We start from the raw sequence: 20092 nt of genomic DNA, 5'->3' as shown, positions 1-20092 counted from the left end.
TTTGTCATTAATTCCTTTCCAAATTACTGTAAGGACTGTTGCTTTTCATTGATCTGGTTCTCTTAATTATGTAAAAGCTAATACAGACAGGATTTGAAGTTGTAATTATCTTTGTTGTTGAACTTCCTTGCACATTAGAGGCTCTGTGGTGCAAGAGTTAAGTATGCTTGTAAGTGATTGCAGAATGGAGGCTTAGCTACCCGGGGAAGAGATGTGGACTAAATAAATGGAAAAAAGCCATCAGAGACACTAAGAAAGCATACTTCAAAAGCCTTTATTAATAACTGCTCAGAAATCCTAATCTTATTACTTACTAGTAGAAGCACCATTTTAAGATACATATTCTCCCTGCCACTTCCCAAAGTCAGTGGATGGCTACATCTTATTAATGCTTTGAGTGCTTTCAAAGTGATGGTTCTACATCAATGCATACTGTTGCTATTGTAAGTAATGTTGAAATGTGGAGTACATAACTTTTACATCCTGGGTCTTTAGAGACAAATACAAGATAAGACGATAAAATAAGAAATCTTTGCAAAACCAGTACTTCCAGGGGAGGCCAGAATCTTTCCAAGTAACAATCCTGGAGAAGCAACTTTTATTCTCACCCAGCATTTCAGACAGATTTTGATTTGTTGAGCACTTTTCTGAAGTATTTATGTTAGTGCACTGATTTTGTTCACATCACATGGAGAAATTTTTATATGGTAAAACATACTTTGATTTCTTATACACAATTAAATTTGGTAAGACTATTGTGCAAACCTGGAGTTGATATTGAAAGATTTACTTTAGATTACACTGATAAAGTACAGTTCATAAAATGAAGATGTTTTCAAAACCTAAGGAATAACCAAAACTAACTAGTAAGTTAGGAACTAAGGAAGAAAAATAACTAAGGAATAAAAAAACTAACTAATCTTCCACTTCTTACCTATGTTAATTTTTTGAAACTGAGTCAACCAGCCATTGCATAAGCAGGTTATAGAATTTCCTTTGTTGTTGCTAGAAAAATTTAAATCAGTTAATAATAACTTTTGTGTTTAGAGTTATGTGTATTTAACTTTTAGATAAATGTTTTCTTAAACTTCCCTGTACAGAAATTAGTGAGCTAGGACATGTTCAGATTATAGTATGGTACGAAGTACTGCATTCTTTTTTTGCTTCTAGCTAGTCTCAGATAATTCTGTCATTCCTTCAGCTTTGCAATTAAGCTGATAACACACCTGTATCACTTAGAAGCAGCAACGTCAAGTTACTCCTATTCACTGTTACCTGGTTTTCTTGTACCACAAACTGAGAAAATAAGAAGAGTTATTTACAGTGCTCATTTTTTATTTCAAGAGCATCGTACCTTAAGGGTCTGCACTTCAGCATGAAAAAAATGGGATGAGGTATTACATACAAATACTTAATGCAATTTTTAAAATGTTTAACAACTTTAGTTCGATTTACTGATCTCAGGTGTCTAAAAGTTTGACAGATTTATCAAACTGGTGATTTTCTTCTCAGTACTGGCAAATCTTGTTGCATCCTGAGAGCTAGTATGAACTAAGTTCTCATGAAACCCCAAATATCTACTGTAGAATCCAAAGGAAAGGACTTTGGATGATGTATTGACTCTGCAACGCATAGAACAAATTCTGAAAATTTTTGGTACAGTTTTGATCAACACAGACATAATTTGATGATTATTTACTTAAAAATGAGGACTAACTGTGGCCATCAGAACATCGTAGTACAGGTTACTTCAGCTACTCTTCTCACAGTGAACACATTATTAACACTCTCTACTTTGTATTTACTATCACTACATTCTCAGAATTTGAGCCCTTAAATGTCTACATAAATTTAGCTGCTTGCAAAACAGTCCTTCTCTCCTTAGGATTCAGAAAGTTCAGATTACCCAATGTATGTAAGCCCTCACTTTTATAAAAAGTGGATGTCCATGATGATGGATGTTCCTGGCAAGCTTTAAGAGGCCTGTGCACTTCTACAGTAGTTCACCATTATGCTGTGATAAGTTTCCATTAGGAATTACCATAGGATTGTGTTTTTTCTACTTTGAATTTGGCAATATGCTGAATACAATAGACCTTTCCTAGTATTCTTGAGAAGTAGGTAGATACAGTAAAGGAAGTAACTCCAGGAAAGCAGAACTCTTTCATTTGTATTTTATGGTACCCTTCTCTAAAATTAGGCAGCTAAATTAAGCAGATGATAAAGTTTTACTGAATTCCATAAATTCGGTATTAGTCAATTAGTCAAACCAGAGTCTCAGAAAGACACTGCAAATACTCCCAAAAAGCCATAAAATATACCAAATTCCATTTTTAAAAGTATTTAAAATATGGTATCTGGAAAATTCTTTAGGGACTTAGAAGTATTTAATGGGTTTTCTGGAAGGTATTCTTGAGTTTATTTGCCTTTTAATTCTGGAATGCTCATCATTCACCATTGTATTTTAATTTCACCTATTATTAAGTATAATAAATATCAGAAGACATTTACATTCCATTGTCTCCTATTTCAGCTATGTGAATATATTCTGGAGTTGATGAAACCGTACAGGGTTTTTTATATAACTATATCAGAGCTTCAGAATCAAGTTATATATTCTGACAACATTAGGAAAAAAAATTAATTTTAAATGCTATGGAAAATCACCCATGCCACCTACGGCAAATCTTCTTCAAAGAAACAGCAGCATCAGAATACATTTCCCAAGATGTATATACATCATTAAGTGATAAAGACTAATATGAAACTCCTCTATGTTATTAAAGAAATAACAAGTGGAAAACTATTTTTTTCGTCTGTGACTAGGACAGACTGGAAGGGAAATCCTCATTCAACTCAAACAAAAAGGATCCAGATATTTAACTGGATCTACAACTTAATTAAACACATCTTAAGTGGATACTGATGCATACACAATGTGATGACATTGAGTCAACCATTTGGCTGAGTTTTATCCAGTCATGTCTCCAGTTGACTACTAACATGAATTATATCTGCACAAGTCACATGAATCACACCAGCAGGAAGTCTGAATGTAATGTCTTCTTCACATTGCCTATAGGCTCCTGTGTTTGTGCAATTCAATTAGTTTTCTCCAGATCTTTTTCTTCTCCCTGCAGCAGCATCTGCAAAGTGCACTGCTACCTGTACAGCTCTGGTAGTGCATCCTCATGGTTTCTTAGCCTGGGACTGAGTAGAAGAGAACTCCTGGCAAGACCTCCTGCAAATAGACAGATAAAAAATAGTTATTAGATGACATCACACCAGTCTGACATGGCTTTTTCCAAAACTCAAATATATGCATTGTGAAAAAACCCTGTCAAATAGAGAAGTATGTTTTCCCTGCTTTGTAGTAATTAAGATGGATAAAATCGTGATAATCTGGTTACAAAAGTGGTCAGGTGTGCATTGTAGGTGGGGTAGCCCATTGCTCTTCATGTTAGCAAAATCTCAAGGATTGTTGTGATGGAGCAGTTAAAGTTTTAATTCTGGAAACCAGAGTAGTAGTAATTGTGATAATCTTTCCAGGGTCAAAGTGACCACTGGTATTTTTGGGTTTGTTCATTTGGACCTCCTAAGAACTCTTATCTGAATGAAGCATTTTTTCCCTGCCTCACAACTAATCAGCCAAAAAATGGAAAATATTCATGCAAATTCAATTACTTTAGCGCAATCATATGAGTATTACAGCAAAATACATATTTGTTCACAGGGCACCTTACGGGAATCATTGTGGTCTGTTAGTAATTTGAGGACTGGCCTGTTTCAGTAATAGCCTAATAACTTTGAAGGTTCTGGTCTTTGTTAAGAATTTAATAGGCATGTGAAATACAGCCAGTTTCAAATGCCAATTACATAGAGACTGATAACAGTTTAAAAAATAAAAAAAAGGGGAAAAAAAAAAAAGCAAGGCATTCGTCATTCATAATGTTATTTGAAATGCCATGCAAGAGAAAATTTCATGCAGACTGGGAGACTTAATGTACTTTCTTGTTTGATTCATATTAAAAAATACGAAAGGAGCACATGTGCTCTCCTGAAGCCACTGAAGCCAGAACAGCTCTCATAGGCCTGCAAATGTTGCTCCATTTTGCGGTAAAACTTCAGCACTGGTCAGCAGCACCACTGCACTGGATCCTGGAAGAGCTTTAAAAATGTTGCTAAGTCATATATATGTACATGATAATAGCAAGAACACTTGGTATCTATGAGCATTTCCACAATTTCCACAAACTTCCACAATTCTGCCCCTCTCCTCAGCCCTGATGAGACCTCACCTGGAATGCTGTGTACAGTTCTGTGCTCCTCAGTACAAGAGCGTCATGGAGCTCCTGGACAGAGCCCAGTAAAGGGCTATGAAGGTGATTAAGGGACTGGAACAACTCTCTTACGAGAAAAGGTTGAGAAACTGGGTCTGTTTAACCTGGAAAAGAGACAACTGAGAGAGTAACCTAATCAATGTACACAAGTATCTGAAGGGAAGGTGTCAAGGGGACAGAGCCAGGTTCTGCTCAGCGGTGCTAAGCAACAGGCAATAGGCAGAAACTGAAACACAGGAAGTTCCAACTGAACATAAGGAAGGACTTCCTTACTGTGAAGGTGACTGGGCAGTGGTGCAGTCTCCCTCACTGGAGATATTCAAAAGCCACCTGGACAGAATCCTAATGTGCTTGAGCCATGGGGCTGGAGTAGATAATGCCACTGGGGTCACTTCCAGCCTTACCATCCTGTGACCCTGTGATTTAAAAGTACGACTGGAGCAATTCTTAAAGCAATACTAAAACAGAGTTAGCCACGGCACGGCTGATACCTTAATTAAAGTTTAAATGCAGACCCTTTATGAGCAGAAGGTAGAACAGCAATCAACAACCACGCTTTAACACAGACGGCAGAAATTACTATTTCTATTAAATTCGCGTGTGTTGCTGAGGGGCAAACGGTGAATGCCGTGCTGGGGATCGCTGGGCAGGAAACAGAGAGAACAGAGAGAAGCCTTAGACAACGCCTTAGACAGGAGATGATCAGGTAACTTCTCCACAAGGTTCGACTGCGGAGAATAAAAGTGGGGCACACGACAAGCGTGTCGCGCGTTCCCAAGGAAAGGGGCAGGATTACGGTCCCGGGCAGCCACACGGGGCGCCTGTGCCAGGGCAGGAGGAGGTACTTTGGCCGCTCCCCCGACAGCCGCGCCGGGGCGGGCCCGCAGCCGCCTCCCGCCGGGGCCGGGGCCGGGGCCGAGGCCGAGGGCAGGCCGGGGCGGCGGCACGGGAGAGCGGAGGAGCTGCGGCAGAGCGGGCCGAAGCCGCCATGGTGCTGGTGGTGGTGATGGGCGTGAGCGGCTCGGGAAAGTAGGTAGCAGGCAGGCGGCGGGGAGAGCGGCGGATGCCCCGGCCGGGGCTGGGCGCTGCTGGAGCCCGCCCGTGCGGCTGCGGCTGCGGTGCGGGTGCGGGGGGTGCGCAGCTCACGGCGGGGATGTGTAACCGGCCCTTTGTGCTTCCCCGCAGGACCACAGTGGGGTCCCACCTGGCTGCCAAGGTAGGACCACTCACCTCCGAGCGTGGGCCGCCCTCCGCGGGGGCAGGTCTGGGCGGGCGGCACCGCCCTGCGCCGGGCGGGACCTCCCGGCCCGCCTCCGCCCGGGCTGCCGCTCCCTAAGCGGGCTTGGGTGGCGCTCACCGGCGCGGGGTCGCCTGCACCGACTGCTGTTCAATGCCGTGATGCAACAGCTGTTGCTGCTACCAAGCCGACTTAGTATTGTTTTGCTAATCATCATGGCATAAACGATGATTCACACTGTGATGTAGGAAGCCTGTAATTTCTTAAGTGTCGTCTTCGTGAATTCTGTGATCGTTATTATCTCACCTGATATGGCTGAACGACCCATAATGTATTTTTTTTTTTCTTAGCTGGGATGGAAATTCTATGATGCAGACGATTATCATCCTCCAGAGAATAAAAAGAAAATGGCAGGAAGGATACCACTAAATGATGAGGTACCTTGTATAAACCCTGTAAGGACTGTTATCCACACGTTTCTCTCTGTAACCGTGTACACGTCCTGTTAAAGTAGATTGTGCTTTTACTATGTAGACTGGTCTGATAAGCACAGGTCTGTATTTGGTAAGGCTTCTTGTCTTACAAAAGATTCTGGCTGAACAAGTAGTTTATCAAAGCATGCTTGGCAGATCACAAGGGGTATGCTGCTGTTTCAGAATTTGTCAGAAATCTCTCCCTCTACATCCATACACAGAGATGCATTTGTGGATTAGAATCATAGAATCTTGGAATATCCTTAGTAGGAAGGGACCACAAGAATCATAGAGTTCCTGGCCCTGCACAACTCTGTAAATTTGTTACCCTTCTCTCAAGTCACTTTCCACCATTTATCACCACTCCTGGTTGACTGGGGAGGTCCCAGATGATTGAAGGTTAGCTAATGTGATGCCCAGCTGAAAGAAGGGCCAGAAGGAGGATCTAGGGAGTTGGCAGGCCTGTAAGTCTGGCCTCAGTGTTGGGTAAGGTTGTGGAACAGATTATCTTGAGTGCAATCACAGGACATATGTGGGACAATTGGATGTTCAGATCCAGCCAGCATGGGTTTAGGAAAGGCAGGTCCTGCTTGAGCAACCTGATTTCCTTCTGTGACCCACCTAGTAGATGGGGGAGAGAAAGGTTGTGAGTATTGTCTACCTGGATTTTAGTAAAGCCTCTGATACCATTTCCCAAGCATCCTCCTGGAGAAACTGGCTTCCCATGTCTTGGGTGGGTGTGCTGTTTGCTGGGTTAAAAACTGGCTGGATTTATCTGAAAAAAAGCTCTCTAGATTCTTTTAAAAGCTTCATTCTTTCACTGGTGTTTGGAAGCCAGTATGTTGTCTGAAGCAGCATTGCACACTTGAATGAGTAAACCATTGGTGTGTGCTGCTCAGCAAGAGGGAAGCATCTCTTCTGAAAAAACAGAGGTGCAAAATTGTGAGGGCCTTCTTGAATGCCAGGCATAAGTTACTCTGTTATGTCAGCAACAAAATATTGTTTCATTTATTTGTCCACGTTATCATTTGTTGTGCTCACCCAGTAATAACAGCACTGAAAGATTAAATGGGAGCAGTTGTTTTGTGCTCATTAAGCATGACAAAAGTTTGTGGAAGCTTAAAATTTCAGTTCAAAGAAACAGCTGATCAATCACTCACATTGTGATTGCCTAACTACTGAGCAAAAGTGTTGAAAAATTGTGGCTATGATTACATTTATTTGTGATTGCTACCAACATAAATGGAACTAAGTTATTGCAGATAATTAAATTTAGATCTGTCTGTTCCTGAAAACCTCAACTTTGGTCCAAAATGGGAGGGGGGGTAGGGGGTTTATGACACTATATAAGGGAAAAGAAATAACAATTTAAGCTGTACATTTGAATTGTATAATAGAAGCAAGAGAGAAGTTGACTGTCCTTTAGAGGTTTGCAAGGTGCATGCTATGCTTGAATACATATTAACTTCCATTATTAGCCTTTAGGCAGTGGTAGCAAATCTACATAGGAAGAAAGACATTCAAAACTCAACTTGCTGTACAGTTTAATGCTAATTTGCATCTCTAGTCAAATGTTCAAGATGTTAGAAGCAATCACTTCATATTAATTTCATAAAGAATTTTGAACTAACTTGTTTTCTTTCTAGGACAGGATTCCTTGGCTTTGTACATTGCACAATATACTAAGGAGGTAAGAGAATATCTAGGTTTAAAAAGTTTTAGCTAAAGACAGAAAAAGTACGAGAAGTGTTTTTCCCCATTGCATTCCAAAGCAGAAATGCATGTAGTAGTGTAAAGACATTCTGCAGATAGTGAAGTCATTCTATTTTGACTAATCTAAACTGTCATAAGAATTGCTGAGGGTGAGCTAATCCCTGAGTAATAGTGTGCAAAATTGTTGCCAATGATAGTTGTTTTTCTACTATCTGGGTAAAAATAATTTCAAGGATCCAGTTCATTCATAAGCCTGGCTTTAGCTACTTACAAATAACATAATTACAAAATACACTGGTAATAACAGTAGAATAAAATACAGCTATTTTTAGTAAGATACAGTATTGAGCTTTTTTGACACTGCTTGAGTTTGCTGGAGTATACTCTGCAAATTTGCAGATGACACCAAAATGGGAGGAGTAACTGATGCAAAGGGACCTTGAAAGGCTGTAGAAATGGGCTGGCAGGAACCTCATACATTTTAAGCAGGACAAGTCCTGCCCCTGGAGAGGAACAAGCCCAGGCACTGGTACAGACACTGAAGGGCACTCAGCTGGAAAGCAGCAGCAAAGAGCCTGAGGGAGCTGTGGTGGACACCCAAGTCAAACATATGCCAACAATGTGCTCTTCTGGCAGAGCAGGCAACGATATCCTGGGCTAGTATTGCTAGCAGGTCAAGGGAGGTGATCCTTCCCCTCTTCTTTTCACTGTTGAGGCCACACTTGGCCTTGTGTGTTCTGGGCTCCTCATTATGAGAGAGGCATGGGCATACTGGAGAGTATCCAAAAATGATGAAGGGACTGGAGCATCTCCCAAATGAGGAAAAGCTGGGAGAGCAGGGACTGTTTAGCTGGGCTTTACACAGTGGCTGTTGCTTGTCCACATTAGGTGAGTGTACCTCACTGGAGCACAGGTTAATTCACTGAGAAATTTGGATTGATTTGGATTCATTGCTTTATGTTACGTGCTAGCCCAATGCCACCGCCCAGCTACGGAAACTTTGCAAAATCGAGTATATTTTGAAAGAGCCTAATGCCAGAGTTTAATTATTAATACTTGTAACTAGATGAGGCTGGCAATGGCTTACCTAGGTGATAACGGTAAGTATTAAAAGTTCTTACTTCCCTTTGAACCAAAATCTGATGACCATAGAATGATTTTTAAATAGGTTTATACCTAATTTTGATTGCAGAATGTATTTTCTTAGGCAGGCATTTTACTCACTCTGCATAGAGACAACTAATTCTGGATTTGCTTTTCAGTGGAACAGACGTACCCACAGTTTAATGCTTTATTTTAAGAAACCTTGCCAGTAAAAAATACATGTGCAAAGCACGCATTGACCTGCATCCAATCTCTTGTTTAATCTGAAATGGACATATATGCAGTGCTGCCAATGAGGACGGTTACAGGAAACATAAAATAAAATATTACAGTTAAATCTGAGACAGAGAAAGTAGGTGTTGAAAATAAACCTGCATGTGCATTTAATAACAGTGCTGTGTACTGTCCCTCAGCCACTTACCTTTAGACAGGTTAGTATAGTAATTTATAGGTAACAGATAGGGGTTTGTATGTATAGTCAGTTCCTGTTCTCAGCAATTAAGAAATGATCCTGACACTTACTTGTGCTAGAACTTACTTTAATTTGGGAAAGAATGGTGGCTAATAAACAAGGTACCGAAGACTGAGATTTTACCAGGAGGCTGGCTAGCCTGACTTCATTTTCAAATCACATCTTTACCTAGATTGGAATTTGGTTTCAAAATCCTGTCAAAAGTACTCAAATACGACTGTCAAGATGCCATTACTGCCATGGCTGTCCTCTTTGAGGAGCCAGGGCTTGTTTACCTTGTTTAGCAGAACTAACAAGCCATTTTGTTAAACTACATGTGACTGTGTAAAGATTTATGCTTTTTTTCTTTTTGATAGAGAAGACTTATCTAGACAAGATGCAGTTCTGGCCTGTTCTGCACTGAAGAAGATGTATAGGCGTGTATTAGTTAATGGAGCATCTGCAATTGAGCCAGAGCAACCACGAGAAAAGCCACCACTAAAAATCCTCTTTGTTCATTTGGATGGGCCTATAGACGTCATTGCTGAGCGCCTGAAGAAGCGGAGAGGTCATTTTATGCCACCTGAACTTCTCAAGTCTCAATTTGATACTCTGGAGCCTCCTAGTGAACCAGAGAACTTCATTACTGTCAGTCTAGAAAAACCTTTCCCTGAAATAGTGCTAGAGATTGAGAGTGCCATTCTTCAGGGTGAGGCATTGGTGGAGTAATTTTCTCAATGGCACATATAGAAATTCCCTTGAGGATATCAAGGTTATGAAAGGGGATTTTAATTATTAAATTGATTATTAAATCAACTTATTATTCATTATACTTAAATGGACTGCAATATTAAGAGCTGGTTTACTACTCTTGGGTTTTTTTCACCAGAGCTCTGCGAAAGACATAAAATGTATAATTTTCAAGAACTTTCAACTTTTTAAACCCTTCACTATACGAAATCAAAACTCTCATTCTAGTAAGAGCCTGCTTTTGAAAATCCTACCAAGGGTCACAGAGAATAATTTATTTTCTTAATTTTAGTATTTACTCTGTCAAGACATGGAGATGGGCACATCTGCTATTACGAGACTAAGTAATTTACAGCTTTTCTAGAAACAATATATTTTTCTAGAAGAAGCAGGAACATGCATAATGAAGTTCCTGACACTACCACTGTCTCACTGCCAAATTTTCAACAAGTTGCAGCCTCTGAGTTTGTGACCTCACCGACCTCACGAGAGCACCGATGACTTCATGAGAACTTCCGTGAACTCTTACTGTATGCACTGAACACCACGCTAAAAAATGTGAGAATAAAAAGGCAGTGGTGGTGACGCAATATACAAAATACAAAATTGTATGGATAGCTTTGGAAATAAAGTATAAGTGGCATCATGCTAGCTCTGAACTTGCATCCTTTAAAATACAAAGTGTACACTTTGAATTTGAGTGTGAATCAACCAGTGATCTAAGGTACTGAGTGCAAGATTGATAGATTTTCTTTTAGAAAACTTACTCTTTCACAGTTGGACCTTCTCCTTCACTTCCCGTTTCTGGTGGGCTTTAGTCTTCCACCTCAGCCCATGTCCATACATCTGCTTTAAAGCTGTAGATCAAACTATTCCTAACATACATTTTTCACGCCTTTTTTGCGATCAGAAAATTCCAAATATACAGTTACCTAGCTCACAGAATTTAAGGTAAAAATTCTTTTTATTGCTGAAATATTTTTTAAAAAGTACTTTATGTCATGTTACACAAGAGGTGTCTTTTTAGCTTAACTAAATGAAATCTTCAGACAGTTTCTGTGAGAAAGATTTGAGTTTTGTCTGAATGAAGACATCCCCATGTGCTGTCAGACGTGGATTACTTTTAGTGTCATGCAATTTTTTTTATTCCTAGAAGGATGGATGAGCTCCTCTAGAAGAAAACTCGTGTTTCAAAGCATCTTTAGTGTCATATTTAGCTGGACAACTAGTTGAAAAATGTTTGTCTTGGTTCTCACTGTGTCTAAAAATAATAAGGGCTTTGTGGTTTACTAGATAAACTGTGCTTAAAGCAGTGCAATAAGTGGGCATTATCTTCCTGAAAGTGGCCATTTTTAGACACAGAATTGGGATTATAGACATTAATGCACCCACCCAGAAGTGGTCTTTTCCTGTTTGTTTGTGACCTGAAGGGAGATAGAATACCAGGCAGTTACCAGTTTTAGTCTGCTGTTGTACACAGCTTGCTCTCAAATCGGAGTCTGTTTGTTCTGAGAGCCAGGGTGCAAGTTTAAAATGCAGAGGCACAGTTAAGTGCAAGAGACAGGCATGTCTGTCTGCTTCTTAACACCTTCAAATTTCAGACCCCTTCAGACCAAGTGACTTGTCAGAACTGTACGAGTTTAGTAACAATGAAAATCACAGAAACGGCACCCTCTTGTGGCACCTCTGCTTTTAATGAGGTCTTCCTGATCACCCAATACACCATTTTACAAACAAAGAGCTTTCCTAATGTACCCGTTATTAACTACAGATTTATGCACACTTCTTTTCAGACTCAATAATAACAGGACACTCCACAGCGATAGGAAAGCAGCTACATCCTGCCATGCACAGATACAATCAGACCTTTAAATAATTTATTTTTAAATGGATATTTTCAAGTGTGAGTTCTGAGAAGGCAAGACTAATTTTAAGATCTACTTTTCAGCATTTATAGAAGGCTCACAAAGTGGCTGTCACTAACAGAATATTGTACTCAACTATTAAAAACCATTCTCTTTTAGGGAATTTTATGTAAGCATCTTGGGTTTTTGTAGTCTTCTAAAAAAATTAGTTAATGTTTGGACTTACAGGCAGTTTATGCTTCTTCAAATTAGGTCAGGGTATTTCTCACTCTTTCCTTCTATGCCACGAATATTTTGTTCCCTTAATCTTTTAATATATTTGCATTTTGCTTTTACTTAAAAATACTGTGTGGAAGGTTGTTGTGAACTTAAACAGTTGTCTGTTATCTGCTATTCTGAAAGACAAGCATTACTTCTGCTCACTTATACTCTGTGCATCACAAATTAAAAGATTAAGATATGACTTATCCCAATATTAATCACATAAAGCTACTCTCAGATATTAATGAAGCTGTGCATGTGTACAATAGAAGAAAAAGTAGAACAATCCCTGCCCAAACACAATCCTACACCATTTCATTTACTTGTTTGGTTTCGTTTGGGTTTTTTTGGAGGTGTGGGGGGGGTGTTCTTGTTTTGTTTTGTTTTGTTTTTTAAATGAACTTAACACTATATTAGGGATGTTGTATTCAGGTTAGTTGGGCAGGTTATTATATTTAGCGGAGTTTATCTGGATGCAAGTGCTCTGTCCATATTTTGAAATATATTTAGCAAATGCAACAAAAACTGAGGAGGAAATGCCTGGAGTTAGAAATTGCTTTTTTTGTCTCTGAGCACAAAGTATCTATGGAAGGTACACGTACTATATGTTCTCAAGAATTTGTGCTAAGCACAGTTCATAACATGCTGTGTAAATCCTGTACAGCACAGACATTTTTCAATGCTAAAATGAGGAAATTAAATGCTATGTATCCCAATGACAGTACGCATTTATACATTAAACACAGGAAGGGTATAGTCTTATTAAACTGCACAAGTTATACAAGTAAAAGGAACAGACCAGCTGCCTGCCACCATAGCCCTAAATTGCGAAGTAATTTTATTATTTTTTATTACTAATATTTAGTTTATTATGCAGTCTCTGAACCAAGACAAGAATTAGGCAGACCACATCTTTTACCAAACTAGCCATCTTGCTGTTCACATTCCCAATAGTGTTTCATTTGAATGCACGCATTTTAAATGTTTTAAATTACATCTGCCAGTCACACTACTGTGACTTTTAGTGTTTTTTCTTTTTCCAGCAGTTACTTTCTCCAGCAGTATTTGGATGATCAGGCAATGCAGTTTTGCAGACAATCTTGTCAGGCCGCTTGGTCCAATGTAGGAGAAAAGAAGAAAACAGGAAAATAAAAAGACAACCTTCAGGCACACATGCCCTTCTGGTCCAAAATGCAAGATGCAGATTTCAAATACAAGTTATTGAAGTGCTCAGAGTTAATTATAAGGTTGCTTCTGAAAGAAGAAGTAGATGATAACTCTGAAGAGAGAATTTTAAAGAGGGACAGAAAATGGGGCAACAGGGAGGGGGGTACAAACAGGAACATTGTAATATGCTATTAAATCAGTTAAGTGTGGGTTTTCTGTTATTATTAAAGATGTCATGAAAACTCTACCTATAGACCTTGTTCTGTTTGCTGTGTTTTCTGACAAAACTAAAATCTTTACTATGCAAAAATGGCTCAGTGTTTTACCACTACTTACCAGAAAGCTAGTAACTGTTACTAGTTTACAATAGTTACTGATAAATATTGATTCTACTTCAAGAAGTAAGCTTAGCTGAAGGCTCAGTGGAGAATTTAGGCCCAACTTCATCTCTTGATGAATTGCAATAAAATTGTATTTCAAAATTAGCATCTCTTAGTTTATAACATGCAATGGAAATACGTAGGTGAGCTGAATGTTGTCTCAAGAAAGTTAATTAGTAGTGCCTTGGTAAAAACTGTTATCTTCCCCACCTCACCCTCACCCTTTCATCTCACAGTGATGTCGTGATGTCGTGAATTGTATTCTCAAGAAGACCCTCCTACTGAATGATGGGGGAGTCCCAACTTTTTTAAAGCAAGGTCCCAGTAAGGGACGCTATAAAGTCAACTCAAATTAGCTTCTTTGAAGATTCTAATAAATAGTCATTGTGAAAACAACTGTAAAAAGGTAGTGATTATTCTACAGAAACTACTTGCTATCTATCCCTTCTTTATCAGAGAGTCCTGTAACCTCCCTCTGCTAGGCTGAAAGGAGTAGGTCAGAAGGAATGGAGGCAAGTCCTTGCTTGGGACAAGAAGACCTTCTTGTCCACCTCACCCTCCCAGGTGCCTCTGCACAATAGGTATGGGGCTCTGGATGTGGAAGGTCAGGTAATGGATGATTAAGATGATGGTGACTCTCCACCAGGGATGTTATCGAGGCCAGAAGGACCTACACCTTGTATCAAGACCAGTCCCTCACAGAAGAAAAGAAGGATTACAGTGGTATATGGTTCCCTTCTAAGGGGAATGGAAGGTCCAATATGCTGGAAGGAGACTCCCCTTAGGAGTGTCTGCTGCTTCCCTGGGGCATAGGTCAGAAATATTGCAGGAAACTTCCTAGCTTAGTAAAGTGCTCAAACTTCTACCCATTGCTGATCCTCCATGCGGGTGGTGACGAACTCACAACATGTAGTCCAAAGGCCATGAAAAGGGACTTCAAGATCTTAGGACGATTGGTGAGGGAATCAAGGGTGCAGGATATTTTTTTTCCTCTATTCCTCCACATGCAGGTAGTGACTGAAAGGAACAGATAGACCTAGTCTATTAATACATGGTTCTGTGGCTGGTGTCCTTTTCAAAATTCTGGTTTGTTTGATAATGGGATGGCCTACATGGCACCAGATTTGCTGGCATCAGATGGGAGCAGAGGCATCACCTCTCCCAAAAGGAGAGGGTCTTTGGTCGGGGGCTAGCGGGGCTCATTATTATGGCTTTAAAATAGATATAATGGGGGGTGGAGATATCATCAGGTAAAACGATGATAAGGTGTCAGATGACTTGCTATCCCACTTACATCAGTTAAGATGCCAGAGCCAGCAAGAGATGCTCAGATCCTGCAGAGGGACTGCAAGTCAGCAGGAGAGCACCTGAGGGATAGCACAAGGGAATTCCAGGCAAGTCAGCTTCATGGGGGGCCCAATTTAAATGCCTCCATGCTAATACACGCAGCATGGGGGTTAAACTAGAGATGTGTGCATGCGTGCACAGCAATGATCTTACTGGCATCATGGAAACACAGTAGAAACTCCTGTGACTGCAGTGCGCTGGAATGGAAGGATACAGTCTCTTAAGGAAGGACAGGCAGGGAAGACGAGGAGGTGTCAACCCCTCTGACGATGACCAGCTGGAGTGCATGGAGCTCCACCTCAGGAGAGACTGGGGAGGAGCTGATTTAGAGCTTATGGCTCAGGATTAAAGGGAGGGCAAGCACAGGTAACTTTATAGTGGAGCCTGCTACAGGCCACCTGACCAGGAGGATCAAGCTGATGAGGCTCTCTAGACAGACAGGAGCAGCCTCACATTCACAAACCCCAGTCCTCATGGGGGACTTCAGCCACTCTGACATCTGTGTGGAGGAGCAGGCATAAGACATGTAAGCATGTTTTCTCTCAAACATTCTGACTGGTGCAACAGGACAGCTGTGATTGGAAGACAGAGTCCTGCATTGGTCCTGCTGCTATGGATGGTCCGGGTCTGGGTCGACAGAGAGAGAAACCGGGACCAATCTACTTCCTTTTATAGTTTACCTTGTCTCTCACATAAAACAGGGGTTTTGCACTATTCCTGCTATGTTGTTTGCATGTGTGCAGTCAGCCTTTTAAAAGAGCCCTCCAGGAAGAGTCAGAGGAGCTGGGGGCCTGTGGTGGTCCTGGAGTGAGGTGTCTGGGACTCTATCCTTCCCTTGACACAGGTGCAGAGAGCGCAAGTCTCAGGGTAGATTTTCAAGCTTAGCAACTGAAAAGGAAGTTGGCTCAGAACAGCAAGAGCTTCAGCCACACTTCCCCAGTTGCAGGTGAAAGATGGGACTGGAAGAATGAAGAACTGCCCACTGTAGGAGAAGACCAGGTTCAAGACCATTTAAGGAATCTCAAGGTGCACAAGTCCATGGGACATGAGGAGATACATCCATGGGTCCTGAGGGACCTGGCCAAGGAAGTGGTTAAGCCAGTACCCATCACATCTGAGAAGTTGTGGCAGTTCTCCATGGAAGTTCCCACAGACTGGAAAAGGTGGAACATAACACCCATGTACTTTTAAAAGGGGAAAATGGGAAGACCCAGGGAACTATAGTCTGCTCAGTCTCACCTCAGTACCTGGCAAGATTATGGAGCAGAACCTCCTGGGAACTACGCTAAGGCACGTGGAAAATACAGAGATGATTGGTGACAGTCAGCACAGCTTCACTAAGGGCAAATTGTACCCGACAAATTTGATGGCTGCCTATGACAGGGTTGGATGAGAGAAAAGTGACTGATGTGACCTATCTGCACTTATGCAGAGCATTTAACACTGTCCTGCATGACTCAGTTCTAAACTGGAGAGACGTGGATTTGATGGATGGACCATTCAATGGACAAGGAATTGACTGGATGGTCGCACTCAAAGAGTTGCATTCAAGGTTCATTGTTCACCTGGAGACCAGTGAGGAGTGATGTCCTCAGGGATTGGTACCAGGACTGGCACTGTTCAACATCTTTATTGGTGACACAGTGACTTAAGAGATGCAAACCACATGAAGTTCAACAAGGCCAAGTGCAAGATCCTACGCTGGGGTTGGGGCAATCCCAAGCACAAACACAGGCAGGGTGGAGAATGGATTGAAAGCAGCCCTGAGGAGAAGGACTTGGGGGTGTTGTTGAGAAGCTTGACGTGACCTGACAATTATACTTGCAGCCCAGAAAGTCACAGAATCACAGAATATTCTGAGTTGGAAGGAACACACAAGGATCACCCAGCCCAGCTCCTGGCCCTGCACAGGACCATCCCCAACAGTCACACCATGTGCCCGAGACCATTGTCCAAACGCTTCTCAAACTCTGACAGGCTTGGTGCTGTGACCACTTCCCTGAGGAGCCTGTTCCAGTGCCCAACCACCCTCTGGGTGAAGAACTTCTTTCTAATCTCCAACCTAAACAATCCCTGACACAACTTCAGGCCATTCCCTCTCATCCTGTCCATGGTCACCATACAGAAGAGATCAGTGCCTGCCTCTCCTCTTCCCCTCACAAGGAAGTTGTAACTGCAATGAGGTTTCCCCTCAGTCTCCCTTCTCCAGGCTGAACACACCAAGTGTCCTCAGCCGCTCCTCACACAGCTTCCGCTTAAGACCCTTCACCATCTTTGTTGCCCTTCTTTGGACACTCTCTAAGAGCTTAACATCTTTCTTACATTGTGGTGCCCAAAAACTGCACACAATATTCAAGGTGAGGCCACACCAGTGCAAAGCAGAGTGGGACAATCCCCTCCCTCAACCAGCTGGCAATGCTTTGCCCGATGCCCCCCAGGACATGGTTGGCCTCCTGGCTGCCAGGGCACTGCTGATCCATATTCAACTTGCCGTTGACCAGGACCGCCAGGTCCCTTTCCATGGCACTGCTTTCCAGCACCTCATTCCCCAGTCTGTACATACATCCAAGGTTGCCCCATTCCAGGTGCAGAATCTGACTTTCCCTCATTGAGTACCTCTTGCTGGGGACTGCCCAGACCTCTAATTTATCAAGGTCTCTCTGCAGAGCCTCCTTGCCTTCAAGGGAGCCAACAGCTCCCCCTAGTTTTGTGCCATCTGCAAACTTGTTCAGTATCCCTTCCAGTCCTGCATCCATGTAACTTATGATGAAGAGCACCAGGCCCAAGATGGAGCTCTGTGGAACCCCACTAGTAACAGGTCACCAGTCTGATGTTACCCCATTCACTGTGCTCAACCCATGAGCCAATTGCTCACCCATCGCATGATTGTGTTTATCCAGCTGTGTGCTGGGCATTTTGTCCAGAAGGATCCTGTGAGAGACAGTATTGAAAGCTTTACTGAAATCCAAAATGATTACATTAACTGACTTCCCTTAATCAACCAGGTCATAAAAGGAAATCAGGTTTGACAAGCAGGACATTCCTCTCATGAAGCCATGCTGGCTGTGACCAATGACTGCATTGTTTTTCAGGCGTTTTTCAATTCCTACCAGAATAACCTTCTCTGTAATTTTAGCAGACACTGAAGTGAGACTGATAGGCCTGTAGTTTCCAGGGTCCTCCTCTTTGCCCTTCTTGAAAATCAGGACAATGTTCACCAGCTTCCAGTCAGCTGAGACCTCTCTGGATTCCCAAGACCACTCAAAAATCAAGAGAGATTTTGTGATGACATCAGCCGACTTTTTGAGGATTCTGGGATGAATCCCATCAGGCCCCACAGATTTGTAAGGATCCAGCTGGAGCAGGAGATTCCACAATTTCAGGGTAAATTGGGAATTGATCATTCCCACAGTCATGGCCCTTCAGCCCAGGTCACTGTGACTCTCTTGGCCCATCATCCATGTTGAAGACAGAGGCAAAGAAAGACTTAAACACTTCTGTCTTGTCTCTGTCCCTGTTTGTGAGGTGACCATCCCCATCCTGTAATGGGATGGTATTTCTATATTTCTATGCTGTCTATTGCCATTAATATATGTGAAAATAGTCTTTTTATTGTCCGCTACACTTCTGGCCAGCTTCAACTCCAGCTGAAACTTGGCCACACGAATTTTCTCCCTACAGCAGCAAGCAGCATCTGAATTCTTCCCATGTCACTTGACCTTACTTCCACTGGGCATACACCTTCCTTTTTTCCTTTACTTGCAAGATCCCTGCTCAGCCAAGCTGGCCTTCTGCCTCTTCTGCTTGACTTCTAGCATTTGGGAATTGTCTGTTCCTGTGTCCTTAGGAGGTGATGTTTGAAAAGAGACCAGCACTGATGGAGCCCAGCACCTGCAAAAATGTTTTTCCAGGGGATCTTACTTACTATTGTCAGTCTGCATCAGTCAGGGCTGCATCAAAAGCACCATGGCTCAGTCCTTAGGTCAAGGGAGGGCATTCTCCCCCTCTACGTTGCTCTGTTGAGACCTCTCCTGGAGAACTGCATCCAGGTCTGGTGCACCCAATGTAAGAAAGACTGACCTCTTGGAGCAAGTCCAGAGGAGGGCCACTAAACTGATCAGAGGGAGCACCTCTCCTATGAAGACAGGCTGGGAGAGGTGGGATTGTTCATCCTCGAGAAGAGAATGCTCCAGGCTGACCTTACAGCACTTCCAGGTGCTACAGGGGGCCTACAAGAAAACTTTTTACAAGGGCATAGAGTGAAAGTACAAGAGGGAACAGCCTTTAGGTGAAGGAGGGCAGGTTTAGATTAGATGTTAATAAAAAATTTACTGTGAGGGTGGTGAGGCTCTGAAACAGGTTAGAGAGAAGCTGTGAGTGCTCTGTCCCTGGAAGTGTTCAAGGCCAAGCAGGATGGAGCCCTGAGCAACTTGGTCTATTGGGCAGCATCCTGCCTGTGGCAGGGGGTCTGAAACTAATGACCTTTAAGGTCCCTTCCAAACCAAGCAATTCTACGATTCTGTCATAGCCTTGCACTCAGGGCAATGGAAAACTCTTCTTCAATGGAAGTCGCTGTGCAGGTACAATAATGGATCCAACCACTGGCTGGGAAATAAAAATAGTAACAATTTTGAATACAAACTGTAGGTTTTCTTCTAAGGGTTTGAATATATTAAATTAAATTAAAATAAAATTTATTTGTGAAATTATCTGTCTGTTTAAAACTGCTGCTGTTAATCTATGAATCTTCAATCCAAGGGAAGAGATTTTCTTGAACTTTTCCCTGTACCATCCAACAGCATTGTTTGATCAATTTACTTAATGGTAAAGTAGGAGACAGCATTACTGGGCAGTGAGTAAAACTCCTCTTCTGTGATAATACAATGCACTTAATGACAAACTGCATGCATGCCTTTGCCGTAAGTTTAAAAAATTTCACTACATACTGAAGTGTGCTCAACTTCTCCTAGTATACTGCATTATAATTCTGTTTCATCAGACTGA

General features: G+C 41.9%; 1 protein-coding gene and 1 long non-coding RNA gene across 3 annotated transcripts; one reads left to right on the top strand and one right to left on the bottom strand.

Annotated features, from left to right (window-relative positions):
• Positions 1-268: 268 nt before the first annotated feature.
• On the bottom strand, positions 269-5691 carry LOC126647492 (uncharacterized). Its single transcript, XR_007630617.1, has 3 exons — positions 5571-5691; positions 4299-4444; positions 269-3241 (listed from the first exon to the last, which is right to left on the bottom strand). It is a non-coding gene; the product is annotated as an uncharacterized LOC126647492 (long non-coding RNA).
• On the top strand, positions 5240-10714 carry IDNK (IDNK gluconokinase). 2 transcript variants are annotated; one of them, XM_050329789.1, is made up of 5 exons: positions 5240-5369; positions 5526-5556; positions 5928-6014; positions 7697-7740; positions 9696-10714. In XM_050329789.1, exons 1-5 carry the CDS (start codon positions 5329-5331, stop codon positions 10045-10047), a joined length of 555 nt encoding a protein of 184 aa, XP_050185746.1. In that variant the 5' UTR covers positions 5240-5328; the 3' UTR covers positions 10048-10714. The 2 variants fall into 2 exon arrangements, with proteins under 2 accessions (XP_050185746.1, XP_050185747.1); XM_050329790.1 differs by lacking the exon at positions 5526-5556.
• The last annotated feature ends 9378 nt before the right edge of the window (positions 10715-20092 follow it).

Source organism: Myiozetetes cayanensis, unplaced genomic scaffold (genome assembly GCF_022539395.1).
Source record: "Myiozetetes cayanensis isolate MyiCay16 unplaced genomic scaffold, myiCay2020 scf4, whole genome shotgun sequence".
NCBI classification, from domain to species: Eukaryota; Metazoa; Chordata; class Aves; order Passeriformes; family Tyrannidae; genus Myiozetetes; species Myiozetetes cayanensis.
Note: the sequence above shows the minus strand (reverse complement) of the source record. Positions and strands in the feature narration are given on the sequence as shown.

Bases quoted from the DNA above. Each gene is read 5' to 3' on its own strand.
- IDNK (XM_050329789.1), top strand. From the start codon at position 5,329: ATGGTGCTGGTGGTGGTGATGGGCGTGAGCGGCTCGGGAAA. The intron at 5,370-5,525 runs GTAGGTAGCAGG...GCTTCCCCGCAG, and splicing joins GGCGTGAGCGGCTCGGGAAA to GACCACAGTGGGGTCCCACC. The intron at 5,557-5,927 runs GTAGGACCACTC...TTTTTTTCTTAG, and splicing joins GGTCCCACCTGGCTGCCAAG to CTGGGATGGAAATTCTATGA.